Raw genomic sequence first — 19759 nt, 5'->3', positions numbered from 1 at the left:
AAGAATAATTTTCTGTCAATCGCATCCCAGAAACACCAGTCGAAAGAGTAATTGAGTCGCGCAAAAATGCCGGGGCTTCTCGCGCCGTCCGATTACTCCAATGAACCATCTCGTCATCCTTCTCTTAAAATTAATTCCAAGGCAATTTTCTCTCTTTTATTATTGATCATGTTGTTAATTTGTTATGTATTCAGCAAGTTTGATTTTAATGATTATTTGTTATTTTACTCTGTTGAATTCTGCTGGAGTTTGAATTAATTCATTGATTTTGCATTTTATAATTTGATTTTATTTTTGTTTGAAAATCATACTGTTCTATCTAAATGCACGAATGAATAAATGATTTTCTGATTGAATTTTTGGAAAACTGTTTAGCTGACGATTTAGTGATATTTTTTATTTGATTTTACTTTGACGCAATTTGATTGATTTTTTTTTTTTTTTTTTTTTTTTTTTTTTTTGGGTGGATTTTTAGTTGTGTGCTATTTTGGGGGATTTTGTTATTGGCAATAAAACATCTAGAATTAATATGGTAATTGATTGTTTTTTTTTTTTTTTTCTTTTTTTGAGAAATGGTAATTGATTGTTAATATAAAAATATTTGTGCTGTGTTAAAAACAAAACTGTGCTATCTTAAGTAAAATTGGAGTAATTTTGGAAATTGTTGGCAATAAAGCATCTAGAATTAATATGGTAATTGATTGTTAATATAAAAATATTTGTGCTATGTTAAAAACAAAACTGTGCTAGCATAAGTAAAATTGGAGTAATTTTGGAAATTGTTTTAAGTTAGAAATATATTTTTGATGAATTAGTGATTTAACTGATCATATCATACTTGTATATAAACTAAATTCAAATGTGGCCTGATGGTAGAACCATTGATAGTACTTCTGTTTTAGCAAAGAGTAAGTTGTCTAAATAGTAGATACCGCTTGATTATGCATGTTTCGGACCAAATTAGAGTCATACGTTGTGTTAACAACCTTAGAAGTTTAGAACTATACTAAATCTTAAAAGTATTCAATGAAAGAAAATGATAGTAAAAGTACTCAGTCTATGAAATGTGGAAAACCCTTTCCTGGATTGACAGTATATTGAAGATTGTTGATTGGCCAAATTCTGGCTAGACTGTTGAAGGAAAGCAGGTTCGAGAAGACTTGTCAATAATCATATTCATATATTAAGTATCAAGGATTATGTCCTTTGGCAATGATTTTATGTAGTAGTACTCTCTACTCTCTAGATTGTTTAATGAAATTACTGTATCAATGACTTACAGAATTTTGAAAAGAATTTGGTAGTTTTGTGTGACTTGCACTTTTGGAGGTAGCTTAACACGTATTCATCTTCAAGGAATTGAGGTTCTTTGTTTTTGCTTTTAAGATGGCCTAAAATAAAGTCAATTGGGAGAGGATTAACATTCAATTTATTCCAGTGTGAAGGCTTTTTGCATGCTGCCATTAGCTCAAGAACCAGGCAATTTATTTTGGCTGTGGATGTAGTAATGTAGTATCATGTAACTAGCCTTGTTTTTATTGGCTAATAAAATTGTAGTCAACATCTTTATTACTGTGCAGGAGCCTTTTAATGCTGAACCGCATCGATCAGGCCTCATATCCTCCTATGTGACTCCAGTGGATTTGTTCTACAAAAGAAATCATGGACCTATACCTATTATTGATGACATCGAAAGGTTATCCTTACTGCTATAATCTTTGCAATACTTGGTGATACTTCTGTACTGATGCAGTTGTATATTGTCTTGTAGGTATCGACTTTCTGCTACAGGCTTGATCAGCGTCCAAAGGGAGCTCTCCATGAGAGATATCCGGTAGGTAGGGGTTTTGCAATATTTTGACTGCATTACTTTATAGAGAATATGTCATACGCGTTATACCTTCAATTTACTTGACTGGTCGCAAATTAGAAATTTTATCTTGTAGTTGAACTGACATATGTGATCTACCTGATGGTTACCCTCTCCCCTCCCCCCTCCAGTTTGTTGTCATGTGCTCACATTGTTTCTTCTGTTTTAGGGACCTGCCCAAGTATACCGTAACAGCTACATTACAGGTTGGTTTTAAAATTTCAGTAATGAGAAATTAAGTGGGCTATTGGTGTTTGCTTTTGTGACGTGCCTTATTCTCCCAGAATAACTGTAACGTTCTTTTGTTCAACAATTAAAGCTGATGAGTATATTGATCTTTCAATGCTACAGTGTGCAGGAAACCGCAGAACAGCTATGAGCAAAACGAAAAAAGTGAGAGGAGTTGGATGGGGCATTGCTGCCTTAGGAAATGGTTTGTGCTTTTCACATTGAATCAAATGAAGTATTATTAATTTCAGTAATATTGGGGCAATTTCTGTTCCTTCATTATATGCTGTAAACTATCCATGCTTTGCTGTAGGACTTCATCAATTTGTAAAATTAGAGAAAGAAGCAAACACGAGTTTGGCTATATTGGATAAGCAGGCTTTCTATAATGCTTATTTTCATGGAGTATAGTTTGCTGAATATAGTCTGCAGACTACTGTCTTTTTTATGCCTGCTGAAGAACTTGGTGTATACTTGTTAGATAATTGCTTGCATAAACTGATGCTTAGAGAGTTTTGCTCAGTCCACCTTCCTAACCTTTTATTATCTTTTAACTTTAATTCAGCTGTATGGGGTGGAGCTAAACTAGCAGATGTGCTTGAACTTCTTGGTGTTCCTAAGCTAGCGAGTTCCACAGCAAGTGGGGGAAAACATGTTGAATTTGTTAGTGTTGACAGGTGCAAGGTAATGCTTCTTTCATTCTCTGTTTTGACTTTTGAGTATACGTTTTTTTCATCATTCTTCAATAATTGGTGGGCTTTTTATTTATTTATTTCTAATTTAAAAATCTCTTGATGGAGAGTTTCACCAGATCTATTTGTTATTGAGTAGGAAGAGAATGGCGGTCCTTATAAGGCATCAATCCGTTGAGCCAGGCAACTAACCCTGAGGCCGATGTATTACTTGCCTATGAAATGAATGGAGAGGTAATTTTTCATCTAAGTTTTTACTGCCTCTTTTCTTCTTCAAAATCTGAATCTCTACCAAGCTTGCATCTAACGCAGGATTTTTCTAACACTAGTGATAGAATTCCAGCTTAATGACTTACTCATCAAAGAGAGTTTGTTGATTTGTTCATTGTATTATTTGTAGACTTTGATTATATTAGAACACAGAGTTAATCTATGTTATATTTTGCTACATATCTACTACGTATAAAGTAAACTGTCCCTGCTAGTTAATCTGCTGCTAATGGAGTCACTCTATGTTGTGCCTTCTAAGGCCCTGTTCTATCTGACTTATTTTTGGCTCAAATAAGTTCACATAAATCTGGATAGTTCAGATCAGTCCCCCCCAATGCAAAAAAGAATTTAGATAAAATAAGTCAAGTTCAAATAAGATTAGTTTAGGCAAGATGATTTGAATAGAATAAAGCTTAAATGTAGAGATGTGGGCATGTTTTGACATAGGATGTTGATCAGGGCTCATTTTATTTTTGCTTTCCCCACTCCCTTGTTCCTGTGTTAAACCAGAGAAGAAAAAGGCTGATCAACTGCAGTTGAAACCTCATAGGTATTGTGTTTGTAAAACTGATTTGAGCCTGATTTTCTTACTGTCTTCTCTTCTGTATGGAGACATCAGGCATTGATAATTTGACTGCCTAGAATTTCCATCATCTTGAGAAAAAAGATAGTGAAAAGATGAGAAAAATGGTTGTGCTATCGATTTTCCAATCAAGCTTCATTCATGATCACAACTGATCTCATGACCAGCATTAAGTGTCTTTGTGTGCAGTACCAATCTAACTTGAGTTTATCTGTTTTTGATATGACCTTAGCCTCTTAACAGGGATCATGGTTATCCATTACGTGTAATTGTCCCGGGTGTTATTGGTGCTCGTTCAGTTAAATGGCTGGATTCTGTCAATGTGATTGCTGAAGAATCTCAGGTTGGCTAATATAGAGTACTTGGTTTTTTATAAGCTGTTACATATTTTCTCTTTAGGGGACTTAGTGGCCTATTTCATGTTGCTATCAACAGGGTTTCTTTACGCAAAAGGATTATAAAATGTTCCCTCCTACAGTTGATTGGGACAATATAAATTGGTCAACGAGGAGGCCTCAAATGGATTTTCCAGTTCAGGTATATGTATTCCTGAAAGCTGATGTCCACCTTACTCTGACATAACTTGTTCAGAAATACATTTGGGCAGAATGTGATTAGATTTCTGAACTTGAATTTGTGGGCATAATGAGAATTAACTGTTGCTTCTTTTTTTGCAGTCCGCCATCTGTTCCTTAGAAGACTCTAATGTTCTGAAGGATGGCAAGGTAATTTTGCTACATTTGTTTCTTCTCACTCAATAATACTTCGTATTTGAAGAATGGGCAAAATATAATTACATATGTGCTTTGTTCAAACTACAATATCAACAATTTAGCACTTAACATTCTGGAGAGTGGAGACCCCATCCAATGGCAAAATATCTCGGAATGTTTGCACTCTTAAGATATATTTATAAATCAAATGCACAAATATAGAAAGGATTTTATGTTCTTATAAAATATCTCCTGAATTCCTCTTTGCTGAATTATGGCTTTCTTGGAATATCTCAAGATTAGCAGTATCTGGTAATGGTATCTAAAACTTCTGATTATCTGGGTTTAGGTAACAGTCAAAGGATATGCACTATCTGGTGGAGGTCGTGGGATTGAAAGAGTAGATATATCCATAGATGGAGGTAAAACATGGGTGGAAGCCTCCAGATACCAGAAACCAGGCGTGCCGTATGTTGCAGATAGTTTCAACTGTGACAAGTGGGCGTGGGTATTCTTTGAGGCCGAAGTTGAGGTACAGCATAGAGCTGAGATAGTGGCAAAAGCGGTAAGGATGTGTTATACTACGTAATTAAATTCCTTTGTCTCTTCTCTTGCAGATACTTTGGTCTTCTACTTTTTTATTTTTTATTTATTTATTTTTAATTTATAAATTTTTATACAAACTGGCTTGATGTATTATGGTCACTGAAATTTTTTTAATGAAAAAACTTTACATGGCTGTCTCATGTGTAACTTTTTGTTTCTGTTTTCTGTCTATGTAGAACACTAGAACAGCAGCTTAACTGCTATTACTTTTGTAATATAAAATCTCTTGATTAAACTCATTTCATGTTCAATTATTGTTGTGAGTTTTCTAATGGCGCTGTTTGTGCTTGATGTTTTCTTTGATTTGTGGCAGGTGGATATTGCTGCAAACGTGCAGCCGGAAAGTGTAGAAAGTATCTGGAATCTGAGAGGAATTTTGAACACATCATGGCATAGAGTTGATGTTAGAATTGGTCACTCAAGTATGTGATATCTCAAAGTCTACCTTATTGTATTTGCGTTGACAAAATTTTAACCATATGTGGCAAGACTTGCAATTCTATTTCTGGACTTGGCGAATAACCTATAAGCTACTATGTATGGTTATTGTATGTACTGTATCAGAGCTAGATTTTATGTTTTATGTGTGTAATGTTACACATTAACTGCACAAGGCTAGTCTCTGGTGAGGCTCTTTTTTCGTGGTTTGAAGCTCTTTTAATCAATCGTTTGATTTGTTTCTGTTCCTTGTCTTGAACCTGTCACATACGGAGTAACATATAAATGCTTCGTACTTAATTGATGAAAAGACATGGTAATAATTACCTTTTTTTTAAAAAAATTGTTTTTAAATTATTACTTGTATTATTTTAGGGAATGGTTTACCTAGGGGTTTCTCATTAATCTTTAAATCATTTCATAGTGAAGTAGGAGCTAGACTTGAGTGTGTTCATAACTAAAATACAGATCTAGAACTATTAAATTTAATTAGTTGGGCATCAATCAATAACATAACTAGTGTGTGCCTCGGGTTTGCTCCAGGCGTTACTTTGAACTATTTTCAATTATTTTTTTAGAAGGCTTGTTGATTTTTTTTATTTTTTTTATTTTTATTGTTAGTAACTATAATATAATGACAACAATAAATTTTTTAAGATACTTTTTGCTTTTATTCTACACTCCAATTTGTATTTATATATTTGTGTGAATTGATAGAGCATGCTTTTCTTCCAGCTAAGATGGTCATAATTCCTAAGTTAGGATTCCATTCAATGTGATTTGGTGTTCAAACCTCTATGAATGCATTTTTAGTTAGTGATGACATGGAATAAAAATTGTTGAATGATGATGTGACGCGATGCTAGTGTAAGAAGGGGCACACGAAGTAAAACATTTTTTACTTGTATAAACATTACTAAAAAAAAAGCCAATCAATATTCAATTAATAACTAATTTTAGCTTTTTTAAAAAATACACCATTCTCTTAAAATGACGAGATACGTCACCTAAGTAGATCTGCCTATATAGTTATTAGAATGAACTAGTGATGTATACAGTGGTTATTCAAGCTGTTTAGCTTTTCATTAGCGCATTAAGATTATCCCTTGTGCTCGTTAAAAAAAAGATTATACGTTGTAAAGAAAAAACTCTTCTATTTTCTCTTTTTCTTATTTATTTTCCATAGTAAAACAAGTATATTAAAAAAAAAATAAAAATAAAAAAATATAGAAACAAAATGGCTTCGCCCAGGTTCGAACTGGGGACCTTCAGTGTGTTAGACTGACGTGATAACCAACTACACCACGAAACCTCTTCTGAACAAAGTGCTCAAAATATATTAATTATTCTTAAAATCAGCAGCCATAAAAAAGAAAATAAGCGGGAAATGTGAAAATAAAATAATACAAGTACTGTAATAAAACCCTCCAAAATCAGGAAAACCTTCACAAAATCCTTCTCTTTCTTTCTCTCTCCTGAAAGTTACAGTAACAAAGGAGGTTGAAAGAGGTGCATCAATGGCGAATCAAGAGGAGAGAGAAGAAAACCAGCAAAATTGGAGGAAAGAAGTCGATAACAACATCAACCGTCTTCAATCTCTACTCTTCGGCGCTGATTTCGCTTTAGAGAATCGCGATTATTCTTCCGCACAACTTCTCAGTCTTCGTCTCCTCGGTTTTCTCGATTCTCGCTCTCAAAACGACGTCGATTCCTCATTTATTCATCCTATTCGCCGTGATGCTTTGTCTAAGCTCGACGCTTCTCGCCGTCAACTTACTCCCGTTTACGACCGGTAACACTCTCTCTCTCTCATGTTCTTCGGACTTCTTTATAATTTCTAGTTTTCCAGGTTTTTTTTTGTTGATTTTGGTGAATTTTTTGTTTGATGATGAATTTTTGATTCGAGTTGATGCTGAATTGCTGAATGATTTCGTTATTCGAAAATTTTGGTGAAAAAATTGTATACATGTGCTTAATTTTGTTCGATTTTGCTGTTCTCGAAATCGATTACTGTATTTTGATATTGAACGGAGCTGCAATTTGAGCTAATTTGCTTTTTCGCCATTTTTCAAAATTATTATTTTGCTTTTGAATTGGAGGAACTCTTTTGGTGTTAGGTTTTGTTTTAGAAGTTGAATCTCTATATTTTGATGATTGCGAACATCGTTTCATTGATTATAAGAGATGAAGCTCTAGTGAATTTCTATATTTAGGCTTTTGGAAGCAGGATTAGGACACATGTGAATTGCAATTTTGTTGATTGGATATTTTAAATTCAGTAACTAAGCCAGAAGAACTTCACAACATTGATTGGAGGAACTCTTTGTTGTTCGGGTTTTGTAAGGAAAACTAAGACATACTTTGTATGTTGTGTTGCGATTTGTTGATTGTAGGAGTTTGTTGGCCAACACATATGATACATAGCAAAATGATTTTTCTCTTAAATTGATTGCAAAGGTTATCTTACTCTTACAACCTCAAAAGAACTTAGACTGAGATATGTCTAGGCATTAGATGCTCCAACAACTAGCTATAAAAAAAAATAAAGCTTACGTCTGCCTTAAATAATTCAACATAACCCTATAGAGATGGATACTTGTGACACGTCATGCCTTGCGCTATTATTGTACTCCATATATAAGTGAAAAATACCTAGAAGGGAGATTGGAGAGTATAATCGTATCCATGAAAATGCTCATTGTATGTGGTCATAAAAGGGAAAGGATTGCATGTGAGGTCATAAAATGTTGTATTCTCTGTTTGCAGCTACAAGAGAGAAGCTATTAGTGTCAAAAAACGAGAAATGAGATTTATTAATGGCTTTCTGAATGACCTAGTCAGAGATCATATGTAGGAAACACTGGTTCCCTTAGAAGCCATTGTGTCCCAACCTACCAAGATGGTGGGGAACATATCTGCATTTCCTCTTTCTTACACATTTTCTGATGCTCTAACTGTTGACAACAGCAACAAGCTAGATGGCAATTATTTCTAATGTCCATAATGCAGACTCTACTCTTAACATATGATCCAATAAAGTGTTACGGAGATATTTCCCTTATACTTGACAATAGTTGTGATTGATATGTAGGTTTAATGCTTTCTTTTCTTGGCAGAATCAATTTCTTTGTAATTTTCTCTGTGCAGCAGTTACCTGTTATCCTGTGGAAGTTTGTGTTTCATCTCTACTGTTTCAATTTTTTATTTTATTTTATTTTATTTTTAAGTTTTACTATGTGCCATTTGTGTAACAGCCAAGCATTTGAAGCAGCAGGCATACCTCCTGGAAAAATTTTCTCCATGAATGCAGATGTTGATGTCAAGATCAAGCAGTCAAAATATTTTCGTGCCCTTATTCAGCAGTCTTCCAAAGTAAATACGAGTGGATTGGTATGTTTGATCTACGGCCTTGAAAATTTCATTTTCTAGTGACTCACATGTTTACATTACTGGTTCATTTCAATTTTCAGATCCTCACATCTTCCGATTATTCATATGAATGTCTACGATACTAATTACACCTTACGTTATCTTCATTTTGGGGAGAAGGGCAATTAATGTAGTATAAGCACTTTGATAGATCTTTAGAATCACAACTGATTGAATTTGACTAGTGCTGTTATGTGTCTTCTAATTGTGCAACTTTCCAAGGTCCCTAGTTAGTTATGTTCATTGTGTGGCTTCCTAGCCAGTAGGGAGCAATACTTTTGATATAAGTGCTCATTGCTATCTACACCTTGTGTAGGGAGGCCAAGGAGACCAATTTGAGAGACTGACTAGGAAGACCTCCAAAACCACTCTTGAGGCTGACTTGTCATTTTGGCATGGGAACAACATGATGGGTAGAAGTAATGTTGGTGTAAAAGGTCCTGTTACATCCAAAAATAATGGATCTGATGACTGCATTATTTTGGGCAAGGCATGTGCATCAAATAATCAAGTCAGAGGGCATTCTTCATTTGCACACGCTGAAGAAGAAGAAAGAATGCTTGGAAACAATTTGGGAGTAAAGCGTCCTCACATGGAATCAAGGAATCCTAGAAATGACATCGGATCAGCTTTGAGCAACAACGAAACTAACAGAGAAGTATCTGGAAATGCGTTTGTGACTGCTAGAACCAAATTGGTATTTTCAATTACGTCTAAATCTTGAAATTAGACTACAGCCTTCTTAATATATCGGAAGCCTGGGACTTGTTCCAGTTTCCAAATTATCTTATTGAAATTTATATCTTGTTTTCCTATAACAGGAAATGGAAGTAAAGCAAAAGAAAGGATTGGGTGGTTCACCAAGCTGTTCTGTCTCTCCCATTAGTGATTACAATTCCAACAGCCGGTGTTATAGTGGAAAATCATATGGAGTATCACGCCGTGGGGTCCGTGGTAATTTTATTCCCCCAATCAGATCCAATGGCAACAATACCGGGAATATGACTGCACGAATTGGTGGCAAATGTGATGATGCCGCGGAGGATTCAACCAGAAAATGGTATTTCCTATTAGCTCACAAGTGTTTTATTAAACTTGGGTTGATAACCAGCTTTTCACAGTTTTTTGCTTTCATTTTAATTTTTATTTTTGTTTTTGTGTTGTTTTTTTGTGTTTGTTTGTTTTTTTTTCCCTTTCATGCTTCGTTATAAGATTATACTAAAGTGGTAGCTCTTTTGACATTGGATTACACAGAAAGTTGTACTTTTGTAGTTGAAATTTGAGGATTTTTTTGGCTGACAAAAAACATAGGAATTGTTCCGGGAAAGTTCTGTGCACAAAATGAAGAAAATTAAATAACTTAATCCTCCCCAGTTTAGTCTATTCCTCAAGGCCCACCAAATAGTTTTTTACATGTCCTGGCATCCAGCCAAATGTCCACCAAGTAGAGCTTCCAACACTACACTTTCTGTGGTCAACTGGTAGAAGGTGATCAGATATTCATATTTGCTAACAGCTCATTTGTTTTGTGCTAGTTTGGAAATGTTATGTGGTCCTGATGGGGAGCTGCCGGAGAAGCTGAGAAATTTGGAGCCTCGTCTAATTGAACATGTTAGTAATGAGATTATGGACCGAGATCCCAATGTGCGCTGGGATGACATTGGTAATTTGCATTTGTTATATGCAATGCTCCTTTTTATGAATAAATCTAGCATTCATTGTCTTCTTGTTACAGCTGGTTTAGAGCATGCCAAGAAATGTGTGACAGAGATGGTGGTTTGGCCTCTATTGCGCCCAGACATTTTCAAAGGATGCCGTGCTCCAGGAAGAGGTCTTCTGCTCTTTGGTCCACCTGTAAGTACTGCAGCTCTTTACTTTTGAAGTGCAAGTGGCCTAAAAGGTACTGTTTCATGAATATTGTCTCATATATTTATTTCAGGGAACTGGTAAAACAATGATTGGGAAGGCTATAGCTGGAGAGGCTAAAGCGACATTTTTTTACATATCTGCCAGTTCACTGACTAGTAAGTGGGTAAGTTTAAAACCTTGGGTCCAAAGATTTTTGCATTGTTCACTCTGTTTTGTGTTTTCTGCTTGCTTGTAATTCTAAGTCACGTTCTCATAAAAAATAGGGAGTTTTTCAGTTCAATTTGCTGCAGACTATTCATTTCTCTTGCCACCTTAGAATTTTGTTGCCTTTGTCCTAGGTGTTCCTTATCTACTCTCCTTATATATAAAACTTTATTCTCTGATGAATATAAATTCATTTCATCTGATATGTAGAACTTAGTTTGTTCAAGGTTCAAGTGTGGCTTGTTAATCTGTGAGTGTTTTGAGATACCTGCTTGCTAATTGTGCATGCGATGACATATGAATCTCATGAAACATGGAAGGCATGTCCACTAATTTCTTGTTTTCCAGACTCCCTTCATTGGCACTTGACATAATGAAGAAATGACCTTTGCATTAAGTTGTTAATTGACAGTATATTACTAATATGACCGGGGGGGGGGGGGGGGGGGAGGATGCTTGGATTGGGAGTGAAGAATTAAGGGTGTTTAATAAGAGAGAATAAAGAAAAGGAAGACAGGTGTAGTTTGCAGTTGGGTGGGCCGTGGGGAATCATTACCTCTTATATATTACCGTCTAGTTTAAGCATCCCCTCCCCCCTCTCCCCGGGAAGGTTTAAACCCCCAAAATGAAGATTATAATCGCTTCATCCCTCCTTTAACCACCACCACCTGTCTCCCCCTACCAATCTTCCTTGGCTTGATTTTTTCTTATTACCCCCACTTAAATTCGTTAATTCCTAATTCAAGCTTGCCTTAAAGATTCAGATAGAGACAATCTGCTATTATCTTCTGAATTTTATGTTCAAGAAGTGCAAACTGGCGTGTGATGCATTTTTATGTTAGAGCTAAAATCTTGATGTGTTGATAAAATGCAGATCGGGGAGGGTGAAAAGCTAGTGAGGGCTCTTTTTGGAGTTGCCAGTTGCCGTCAACCAGCAGTTATATTTGTTGATGAAATTGATTCCCTTCTGTCGCAGGTAATGCTTGTCTCTGAGCTTTAGCTTTGGAGGAAGGGGATTTTATTGTTTTTATTGCTTCTATATGGACTTGACTGCAGAAGCAAATATTTGCCTCAGTGTATGACATTCTTGGGGTTTCAAATTAATAAAAAGGAGGCTTGAACAGGAAAATGTGACCACATATTTTATTATATTTTTGAAGATTAATTAATTCAGTTCCTGCATGAATCATATCTTTCTCTATTGCTGAGAAGTTTTATAAAAGTTTTTTTTTATGATAGCGCAAATCAGAAGGTGAGCATGAAGCAAGTAGGAGACTCAAGACTCAGTTTCTTATCGAGATGGAAGGCTTTGACAGTATAAGTGAACAGATTCTGCTTATAGGTGATTGTTCATATTTTTATGGCATATTATCAAACTTGACTATAAATGCTCTTTTATCGTACAACCTGCCACATTAGTTGGAGTAATCATTAGATAAACTGCTAAAGATTGCTATTATTTTAAAATTTACAGTAAATATATAGAGAGCTTTGACTTCAAGCAAAGATGTTTAACTTTATGATTATCATGTAAAATTTGGGCTTCCCTAACCTCTTATTTTATTCTTGTGAAGTCTTTGCTGATGCCAATTTGTTTTCACTTGGATGCCAAGGTCTAGGCTGTTGCATCAGTATTTTCATGGGCATGGCATAGTGGACTCTTTATGCTTAGGCATTGCACCCAATGGTCTTGTTCATTTTTTGGGTTTGGGTATCAATTAACATGTAAATTATTTGTACTATGCAGGAGCTACAAATAGGCCCCAAGAGCTTGATGAAGCAGCAAGGAGGCGGCTTACGAAACGACTGTACATACCACTCCCTTCTGCAGGTGTGTGTCTCTGCCCGTTGCTTGTTTTTCCAGCAGATATCACTGATAGGTTAATAAAAATATTTTGAATGCACAGAAGCAAGAGCCTGGATAATACGCAATCTCCTGGAAAAAGATGGGCTGTTTAGACTCTCAATAGAGGATATGGACATAACCTGCAAATTGACTGAAGGTTTTTGACTTGTCCAATATTTACCAACCTGATCACACATTTGTTGGCTTCATCTGTTTTTTTTACCAATTGTATCTCACCCCATCCCAGGTTACTCTGGATCGGATATGAAAAATCTTGTGAAGGATGCTTCCATGGGTCCACTTAGAGATGCTTTGAGGCAGGGCATAGAAATTACAAAGCTGGACAAAGAGGACATGAGGCCAGTAACTCTGCAGGTAAGCACGTCTTGCTTGAAATAGCTTATTCAATACTCATGTTACAGTTGGTAAGTTTTCTTTAGCTATCTAAGCCATGACTCTGCTATTATTTTGTAGGATTTTAAAGATGCTTTGCAGGAGGTGAGGCCGTCAGTTTCACCTAATGAACTTGGTATATATGAAAACTGGAACAAACAGTTCGGAAGCTTGGCAGTCTAGTAGTAATCAAGATTCAAGGTTAAATTCCGATATTTGGTGAATTTGGAGCTTCAGATTTTCAGTTTGATTATGAGCATTTTCCCAATTTCCTTCAAAAATTATATGAAGAGAAGAGTATAGGTTTAAAAGACAGTGAGTTGGCATATTACTAATTTTTGTTAATGTGCGCGCGTTGAATTAGTCTGCAAACGGTGAAGTGTACATATATATCATTTCTCGAAAAAAAAATTAAAATTATCTTCTCTGTTGAAGAGCTTTAGACTGAAAATCAGTAAGAGACTGAAGACCCTGAACAGCCTCTGATTGGCTTGAATTGCAAGAAGTTGCTGTTGCTTCTCTATCGAAAGTCTGGCCCTATCAGCAATATCATCAGTTTTCCCCTGAAGTCAATGCCACTCCAAGATTAGTAACCTCCTTTTCAACTTGAGATGCAATGTCCTGCTAAGATGATTCTTCTACTCTTGCAATACTTTCTTCCATTTGCTCCTTCATTAGCCCTTGTCCTTCTAGTAACTCTACTTGAGACAAGGCATTACACGAAGGAAAAGGATCCCTCCTGAAATCTCTTCGGAAACAATCGCTAAGAAGCCAGGAAAGCCTACTTTTTTCCTCTGCAGCAAAAATCTCTGAGCACGAAAACAAACAAGGATCATACGTACCATTTAAATTTGTGTTATTTAAACCCTGCACAAGTACAACAACGATTCCCCATCTCCGACTAGATGGATCAAGGTCACTAATGGCAATCCTTATGAAGAAAACAAATAATCCTGCATTTATGTTTTCATGTTTTATAAGAAGGTAAATAATGCTATATAAGATATACATATCATTTTGCTTCATATGAGAAAATTTTATTCTTATAATAAATCAAACATGGGATGTATATTGTATATATGAAAAAGAGCTACTTATTACTAATAGCGTGATATTAAAATAAAAAAAAAAACGTTTCTTGGCTGTATCTGATGACAAGAAATCTGGTCGAGTAATATCAGCATCTTTGATTCCTCGACTGAATCTCATTGCAATCCAACAAACGGCTCTCAAGAAGTTGTCAGAGTCTCTCGGAATCCCCCACCTTTGATCAACGAAAATTACAGCATTCTTGAAAGACTCAACATCCACAAAATACAAATAATGATATTGTATTATCCATTTCCGGATGAACCTAACCGGAATCCCATAATCTCGCAACAGATTAACATTGGGCACAAAAACTTTGAAGAGTGTTGCCGATCACAAGTCCACAGATATCATTTAGTGTGAAATCATAATTCAGGAATACCTGTACCTTTGGTTTAAGAGTGTTAACTTTGAACAATAAGATTTTAGGCGAATAAAATACCAACAATCGAATATGAGGCTCCCTGAATCCAACGTCGTGTTGAAGGTAGGAAACAACAGAATCTGCATTTGCGAGGAAATTGAAGTCAGCGACTGTTTTCGCACCTCGATTTCTCCAGACTTGGGGTGGTTCAGCAGCAATGGGTTTGTTACTCCTCCTTTTGTTACTCCAACAGTCAGCAAGATTCTTCTTGGAAACTAGATTATTAGCTTCTTCCCTGGAAAGCCCGAGACTAATCAAATAATTAACCAAGAACGGCCTCGTGATCGTGCTCTTGATGTCGCTCAAGGTTGAAGTCGAATAGGGTGGAATATGGCGGATTTGGAGGAGACTTTTGATACAATTGCCTGTGTTGTTGCCTATTCTCAGCATCTTCTCTTTTGTTTTACTCAATTTGGTTCCAATTGATGGTTAGGAGGCGGCAGCGGCTAATGTATTATTCATGATCAGAATATATATAGGAAATAGGATTACATGTATAATTAGGGTTACATGATAATTCTAGAAGATTTCACTTTTTTTTTTTAAAAAAAAAATAATATATTGAAAAAGTCATACGACATTTGCACATCGAGTGATTTAAATTCGACAAATACATCACAATTCAATTAAATGAAAACATGTCTAATCGTTGTTGAATATTGTACATTCTTTATACCTTCTTTTATGTGATTAATTTTTTTAGAGAGAAAGAGAGGTGGTACCAATGCTTGAACCCTGGACCTAGACTTCAGAGGTTTCATTCTCTTTTATGTGGTTAATTTACTCTACATTTATATAAAACATTACCCATAAACTATCAAAAAGTACTCATAGTGTCACAAAAGTTATTAATATTTCTTAATCGAATACAAAAGTCAAGTGATTGGATTAAATTAAGTACAAAAGTCAAGTGATTGGATTTGGTTAGTGAGAATGTTGAAATAATCGAAATGTAAAGTGTGCAACATTGAATTAATCGAGTGTTGAATTCTTGTTGTGGAAATGGTGAGAATGTTCAATTAATCGAATGTTGAATTCTTGTCGTGGAATTAGCGAGAATGTTAAATCAATCGAATGTTGAATTCTTGTTGTGGAATTAGGGCGCTTTTATCAGGTAATATTTGCACATTCAAACAAAAATACTTCATTAGAGTAAAAGTGTTGAATATTTTCTAAATGTAGATGGTACCGTTGTGCCCTTTAGTTTTTGGTTTAGAACTAATTTCTTGGACAAAAGTTATGGGTTAAATACAAAAGTCAAGTGATTAAATTAAATACAAAAGTCAAGTGATTGGATTTGGTTAGTGAGAATGTTGAAATAATCGAATTGTAAAGTGTGAATTGTTAAATTATGTATTCTTTGTTGATATTTACGAGTACTTTTTTAATCTCTTCCTCGATTTCAAATGAAACCAAACAAAAGAATTGGACAGAGTAATAGCCTGATATAGAAAACAACAAAGAATTTTCCACAAATCGCATCGCAAATTAAAAAAAAATATAACATAGAATATGAATATAATTTATCTATCCATCACGGAAAAACACAAGCTAAGTCAACAAGTTTCATCGAGTTTATATGGCAAACCAGAAGCTAGTCATCAAATTTAACTGATATTTGAATACGGTAGCGTTGTCCGTGAATTTCTTTATGGACAATGCAAGACCTGTACTTATTATCAGCTTCAAACTCTACGGTCCCACAAACAGCAACATCTTCTTGATTTGGATTTGCTACCCACAAATTTGCTTCTACAATTAGGGAGTCGTCTACAGGCATCGATAAAGCTGATTTTGACAAAGGAAGTTTAGACAACGACGTAGACGACGACTGTGTGGTTAGCTCCACCGGGTCAGCTTGTGGTTTGTCAAAGAGTCTGGTTTGATAATATTTCTTGTCATAGACACTCGAATAATTGTGGCTGCCATACCGAGCAAAAACACACCCATAGATATTGGCAGATGACCGAATATGATCATCAATGAAGATAGTCATGTCTATGAAAGGCGTACAAAATTCGGGATCACTCATGTCTCGGTCAAATACACAAAGTTTATGATCATGGTCGACTCTAACCCAGCCACAAACGGAAGGACTTTCATTAGCTTTGCTATCGATAAATATTGACAGCACCTCAATTATATAGCCTCCACAAACTGGATACAGCTTACTCTCAGATGAATGTGTGCTCCTAGCCGCATAAAAAAACCAAGTCATATATATAGTACTTCCAAGAAGCAAATTAAAAAGACATGTACCTCAAGGTATTTTCGGGTATTGGAAGTGGTTGATTAGAAAGCTCCTGAAAATGAAAATTTCACATTTTGTCAGAAACTACCTGGTAAAACCTAGATTTTGTGAGTTAAACTACCTAATACCACTTACCAGGGAGTTCATCTGTGGATCTCTATCTTTGGTCTCATCATCAGATGTGCTCCTAGCCGCATAAAGTCCAACAAAAAAAGAAGTCATATATATATAGTACATGCATGCACTCCAAGAAGCAAATTAAAAAGACATGTACCTGAAAATGAAAGTGGAAGTGGTTGATCAGAAAGCACCTGAAAATGAAAGAAATGCCAATTAATTAAGATCCCACATTTAATTTGGCAGGAAAAAAAACTGAATTGACATCTAATTAAAAAGTTGGCAGCTTCAGAGTAGACATAGAGATATAAGACAATCAGCTAGCCCAAATTATGAGTCTTTTACGTACTAAACCATCTAAGCTAAGCCAACATTTGCAAATAATGATGATTATTTTCAATTCTTTTTGTATATAGATAGGCTAGCTAGGATAGGAAAGTATAACGTAGAAAACTAAAGTTTCCTGGTCTAAATATAAAATAAGATCAAAGATTAAACGGAAACTTAGAAATTTAGGCACAAAAAATAAAGTAAAATAAAAAATAAACCCTTTACATTGTTTCTTGCATCCCTACACTATAGTTCGAGTCCATCTATGCGCATATCACCTATTATATCTCACATTGATATAATATTTGACGTACAATTTACATACTTGTTTGTATCATTAGAAAATTTTTATACCACTACAACATTTAATGATACTATTTACCTATTTGATGGTACATTATACACATGTTAATATTTACAATTTAACCATTCTATTTCAAAACAAAAATAGGTGCTATGCGCCAAAAAGTTATTCCTATAGTTTGTGTTGTTGGTTACAATTTGTGGTGAATAACTTGAAAGTTGAGGTCCTTGTTGTATTCTTTCCTTTCATATAATCATCAAAGTTTGTCTGCTTAAGTTTTGGAATAAGAATTTCACTTTTTGTAGAAATAACTTGTTTACTAGAACCACTTACCAGGGAGTTTTTCTGTGCATTATCTCTATCCTTGGTCTCATCATCAATCTCCTCATCCGTAGGTACCGCGTAGTCGTTCAGCTCTTCTGCATCATAAACACGCTTAAAAGCATTGTCCCATGTGACGGCCACAACAACAGAACCACCTTGTCCAGAAATCAACTTGTTAGAGGCACTGTAAGGAGCTGCTAAAAATAAAGGTGTTATCCATATAACACTTCTCCTTTATGTTACCCTTGGAATAGCAACATATAATGAAAAAATTATGCGGCCTGATTATATATAGTACTAGGATTACCCAAAATATGTAGATAACGCATGCATTAGATATATCATTAACACGTACACCACGCTTGAATATTAGCAAGAAATATTGACAGAAAAGGGGACTTTTAATCGAAGCATTCAAGATCTGCACCCTTTACAGGTTCCAACCATCCATTGTGTAGGTGTAGCCAACCACGTTTATGAGATTTTAGTGGCCTAACGGCGAATCATTAATTTGGGCCCTAATATAGAAGTGATGTTATTAAATTTTGAATTTAAGGATATGCTTATTAGCATCATAATTCACTAGAATAATAAATTATCTAAGTTTTAAGTAACAAAAAAAAAAAAATCACTTTTTTATTTTTTATTTTTATCTAACACAATCTGCTTCCACCATAGTGCATACAATAGTCTTCTAAAAACACACGAACAACTTAGGCCCTGTTCTTTTGAGCTTCTGGGCAGAGCAGAGCAGATTTCAGCAAAGCAGAGCAGAGCAGATTGAAACAGAGCAAAGCAGAGCCGAGCAGAGCAGATTTCATTATTATTATTATTATTATTTTTATTATCATTATTATTATTATTATTATTATTACTAATATTGTTATTATTACTATTATTATTATTATTATTACAATTATTATTACTACTACTACTAATACTATAATAATAATTGTAATGCTTTATTATTGTTATTAAATATTAAATATTATTATTATTATGATTATTATTATTATTATTATTATTATTATTATTATTATTATTATTATTACTACTACAACTACTACTACTACTACTATTATTATAATCATTAAATTTTATTATTAAAAATTAATTATTATTAATAATATTAATATTATTAAATATTAATTATATTATTATTAATATATTATTATTAAATATTAATTATATTATTATTAATATTATTATTATTAAATATTAATTATATTATTATTATTAAATATTAATTATATTATTATTAATATTATTATTATTAAATATTAATTATATTATTATTATTAAATATTAATTATATACTTCCTCCGTTTTCTTTTACTTGCAACACATCTTTTAAGCACGCAGTTTTAGGAGATGATTAGTGAGGGTAAACGAGCGATTTTATCAATATAATTTTTACACGAAAATTAGAATAGAGTTAAGTATCATTTGTAAAAATTATAATGAAAAATTTGTCCATTTACATTACATAAACCAGAGCTCAAAACACGTGCCACAAGGCTGTGTTGCAAGTAAAAGAAAACGGAGGAAGTATTATTATTAATAAATATTAATTATTATTAATAAATATTATTTATTTATTTATTATTATTAAATATTAATTATTATTATCATTAAGTATTAATTATTTATTATTATTTTTTATTAAATATACATTATTATTATAATAATTCAATATTAAGTATTAATTTTAAGTAGAGCAGGGCAGAGCAGATTGAAGCAGAGCAGAGCAGAGCAAATTTCAGCAGAGCAAAGCAGAGC

The 19759-nt window shown here is 34.2% G+C and overlaps 1 protein-coding gene, 1 non-coding gene and 1 pseudogene across 3 annotated transcripts; 2 read left to right on the top strand and 1 right to left on the bottom strand.

Moving 5' to 3' along the window:
• On the top strand, positions 1-5643 carry LOC145563315 (sulfite oxidase-like; annotated as a pseudogene). Its single transcript, XR_014094525.1, has 12 exons — positions 1-141; positions 1581-1696; positions 1772-1834; positions 2040-2076; positions 2222-2303; positions 2664-2782; positions 2930-3024; positions 3876-3986; positions 4079-4180; positions 4321-4368; positions 4706-4921; positions 5276-5643. The product of XR_014094525.1 is annotated as a sulfite oxidase-like (transcript).
• A 995-nt stretch (positions 5644-6638) lies between these two features.
• Positions 6639-6712, bottom strand: TRNAV-AAC (transfer RNA valine (anticodon AAC)). The gene has a single exon. It is a non-coding gene; the product is annotated as a tRNA-Val (tRNA).
• A 171-nt stretch (positions 6713-6883) lies between these two features.
• Positions 6884-14837, top strand: LOC145563313 (ATPase family AAA domain-containing protein FIGL1-like). Its single transcript, XM_081623756.1, has 13 exons — positions 6884-7192; positions 8655-8790; positions 9146-9526; positions 9651-9889; positions 10365-10492; positions 10565-10683; positions 10769-10861; positions 11777-11878; positions 12142-12244; positions 12650-12733; positions 12810-12905; positions 12996-13123; positions 13223-14837. Exons 1-13 carry the CDS (start codon positions 6918-6920, stop codon positions 13322-13324), a joined length of 1986 nt encoding a protein of 661 aa, XP_081479882.1. The 5' UTR covers positions 6884-6917; the 3' UTR covers positions 13325-14837.
• Positions 14838-19759: the final 4922 nt, after the last annotated feature.

Source organism: Chenopodium album, chromosome 10 (assembly GCF_948465745.1).
Source record: "Chenopodium album chromosome 10, dcCheAlbu1.1, whole genome shotgun sequence".
NCBI classification, from domain to species: Eukaryota; Viridiplantae; Streptophyta; class Magnoliopsida; order Caryophyllales; family Amaranthaceae; genus Chenopodium; species Chenopodium album.
This window is presented reverse-complemented; position numbering and strand designations above follow the sequence as displayed.

Bases quoted from the DNA above. Each gene is read 5' to 3' on its own strand.
- LOC145563313 (XM_081623756.1), top strand. From the start codon at position 6,918: ATGGCGAATCAAGAGGAGAGAGAAGAAAACCAGCAAAATTGGAGGAAA. The intron at 9,527-9,650 runs GTATTTTCAATT...TTCCTATAACAG, and splicing joins TGACTGCTAGAACCAAATTG to GAAATGGAAGTAAAGCAAAA. The intron at 13,124-13,222 runs GTAAGCACGTCT...ATTATTTTGTAG, and splicing joins TGAGGCCAGTAACTCTGCAG to GATTTTAAAGATGCTTTGCA.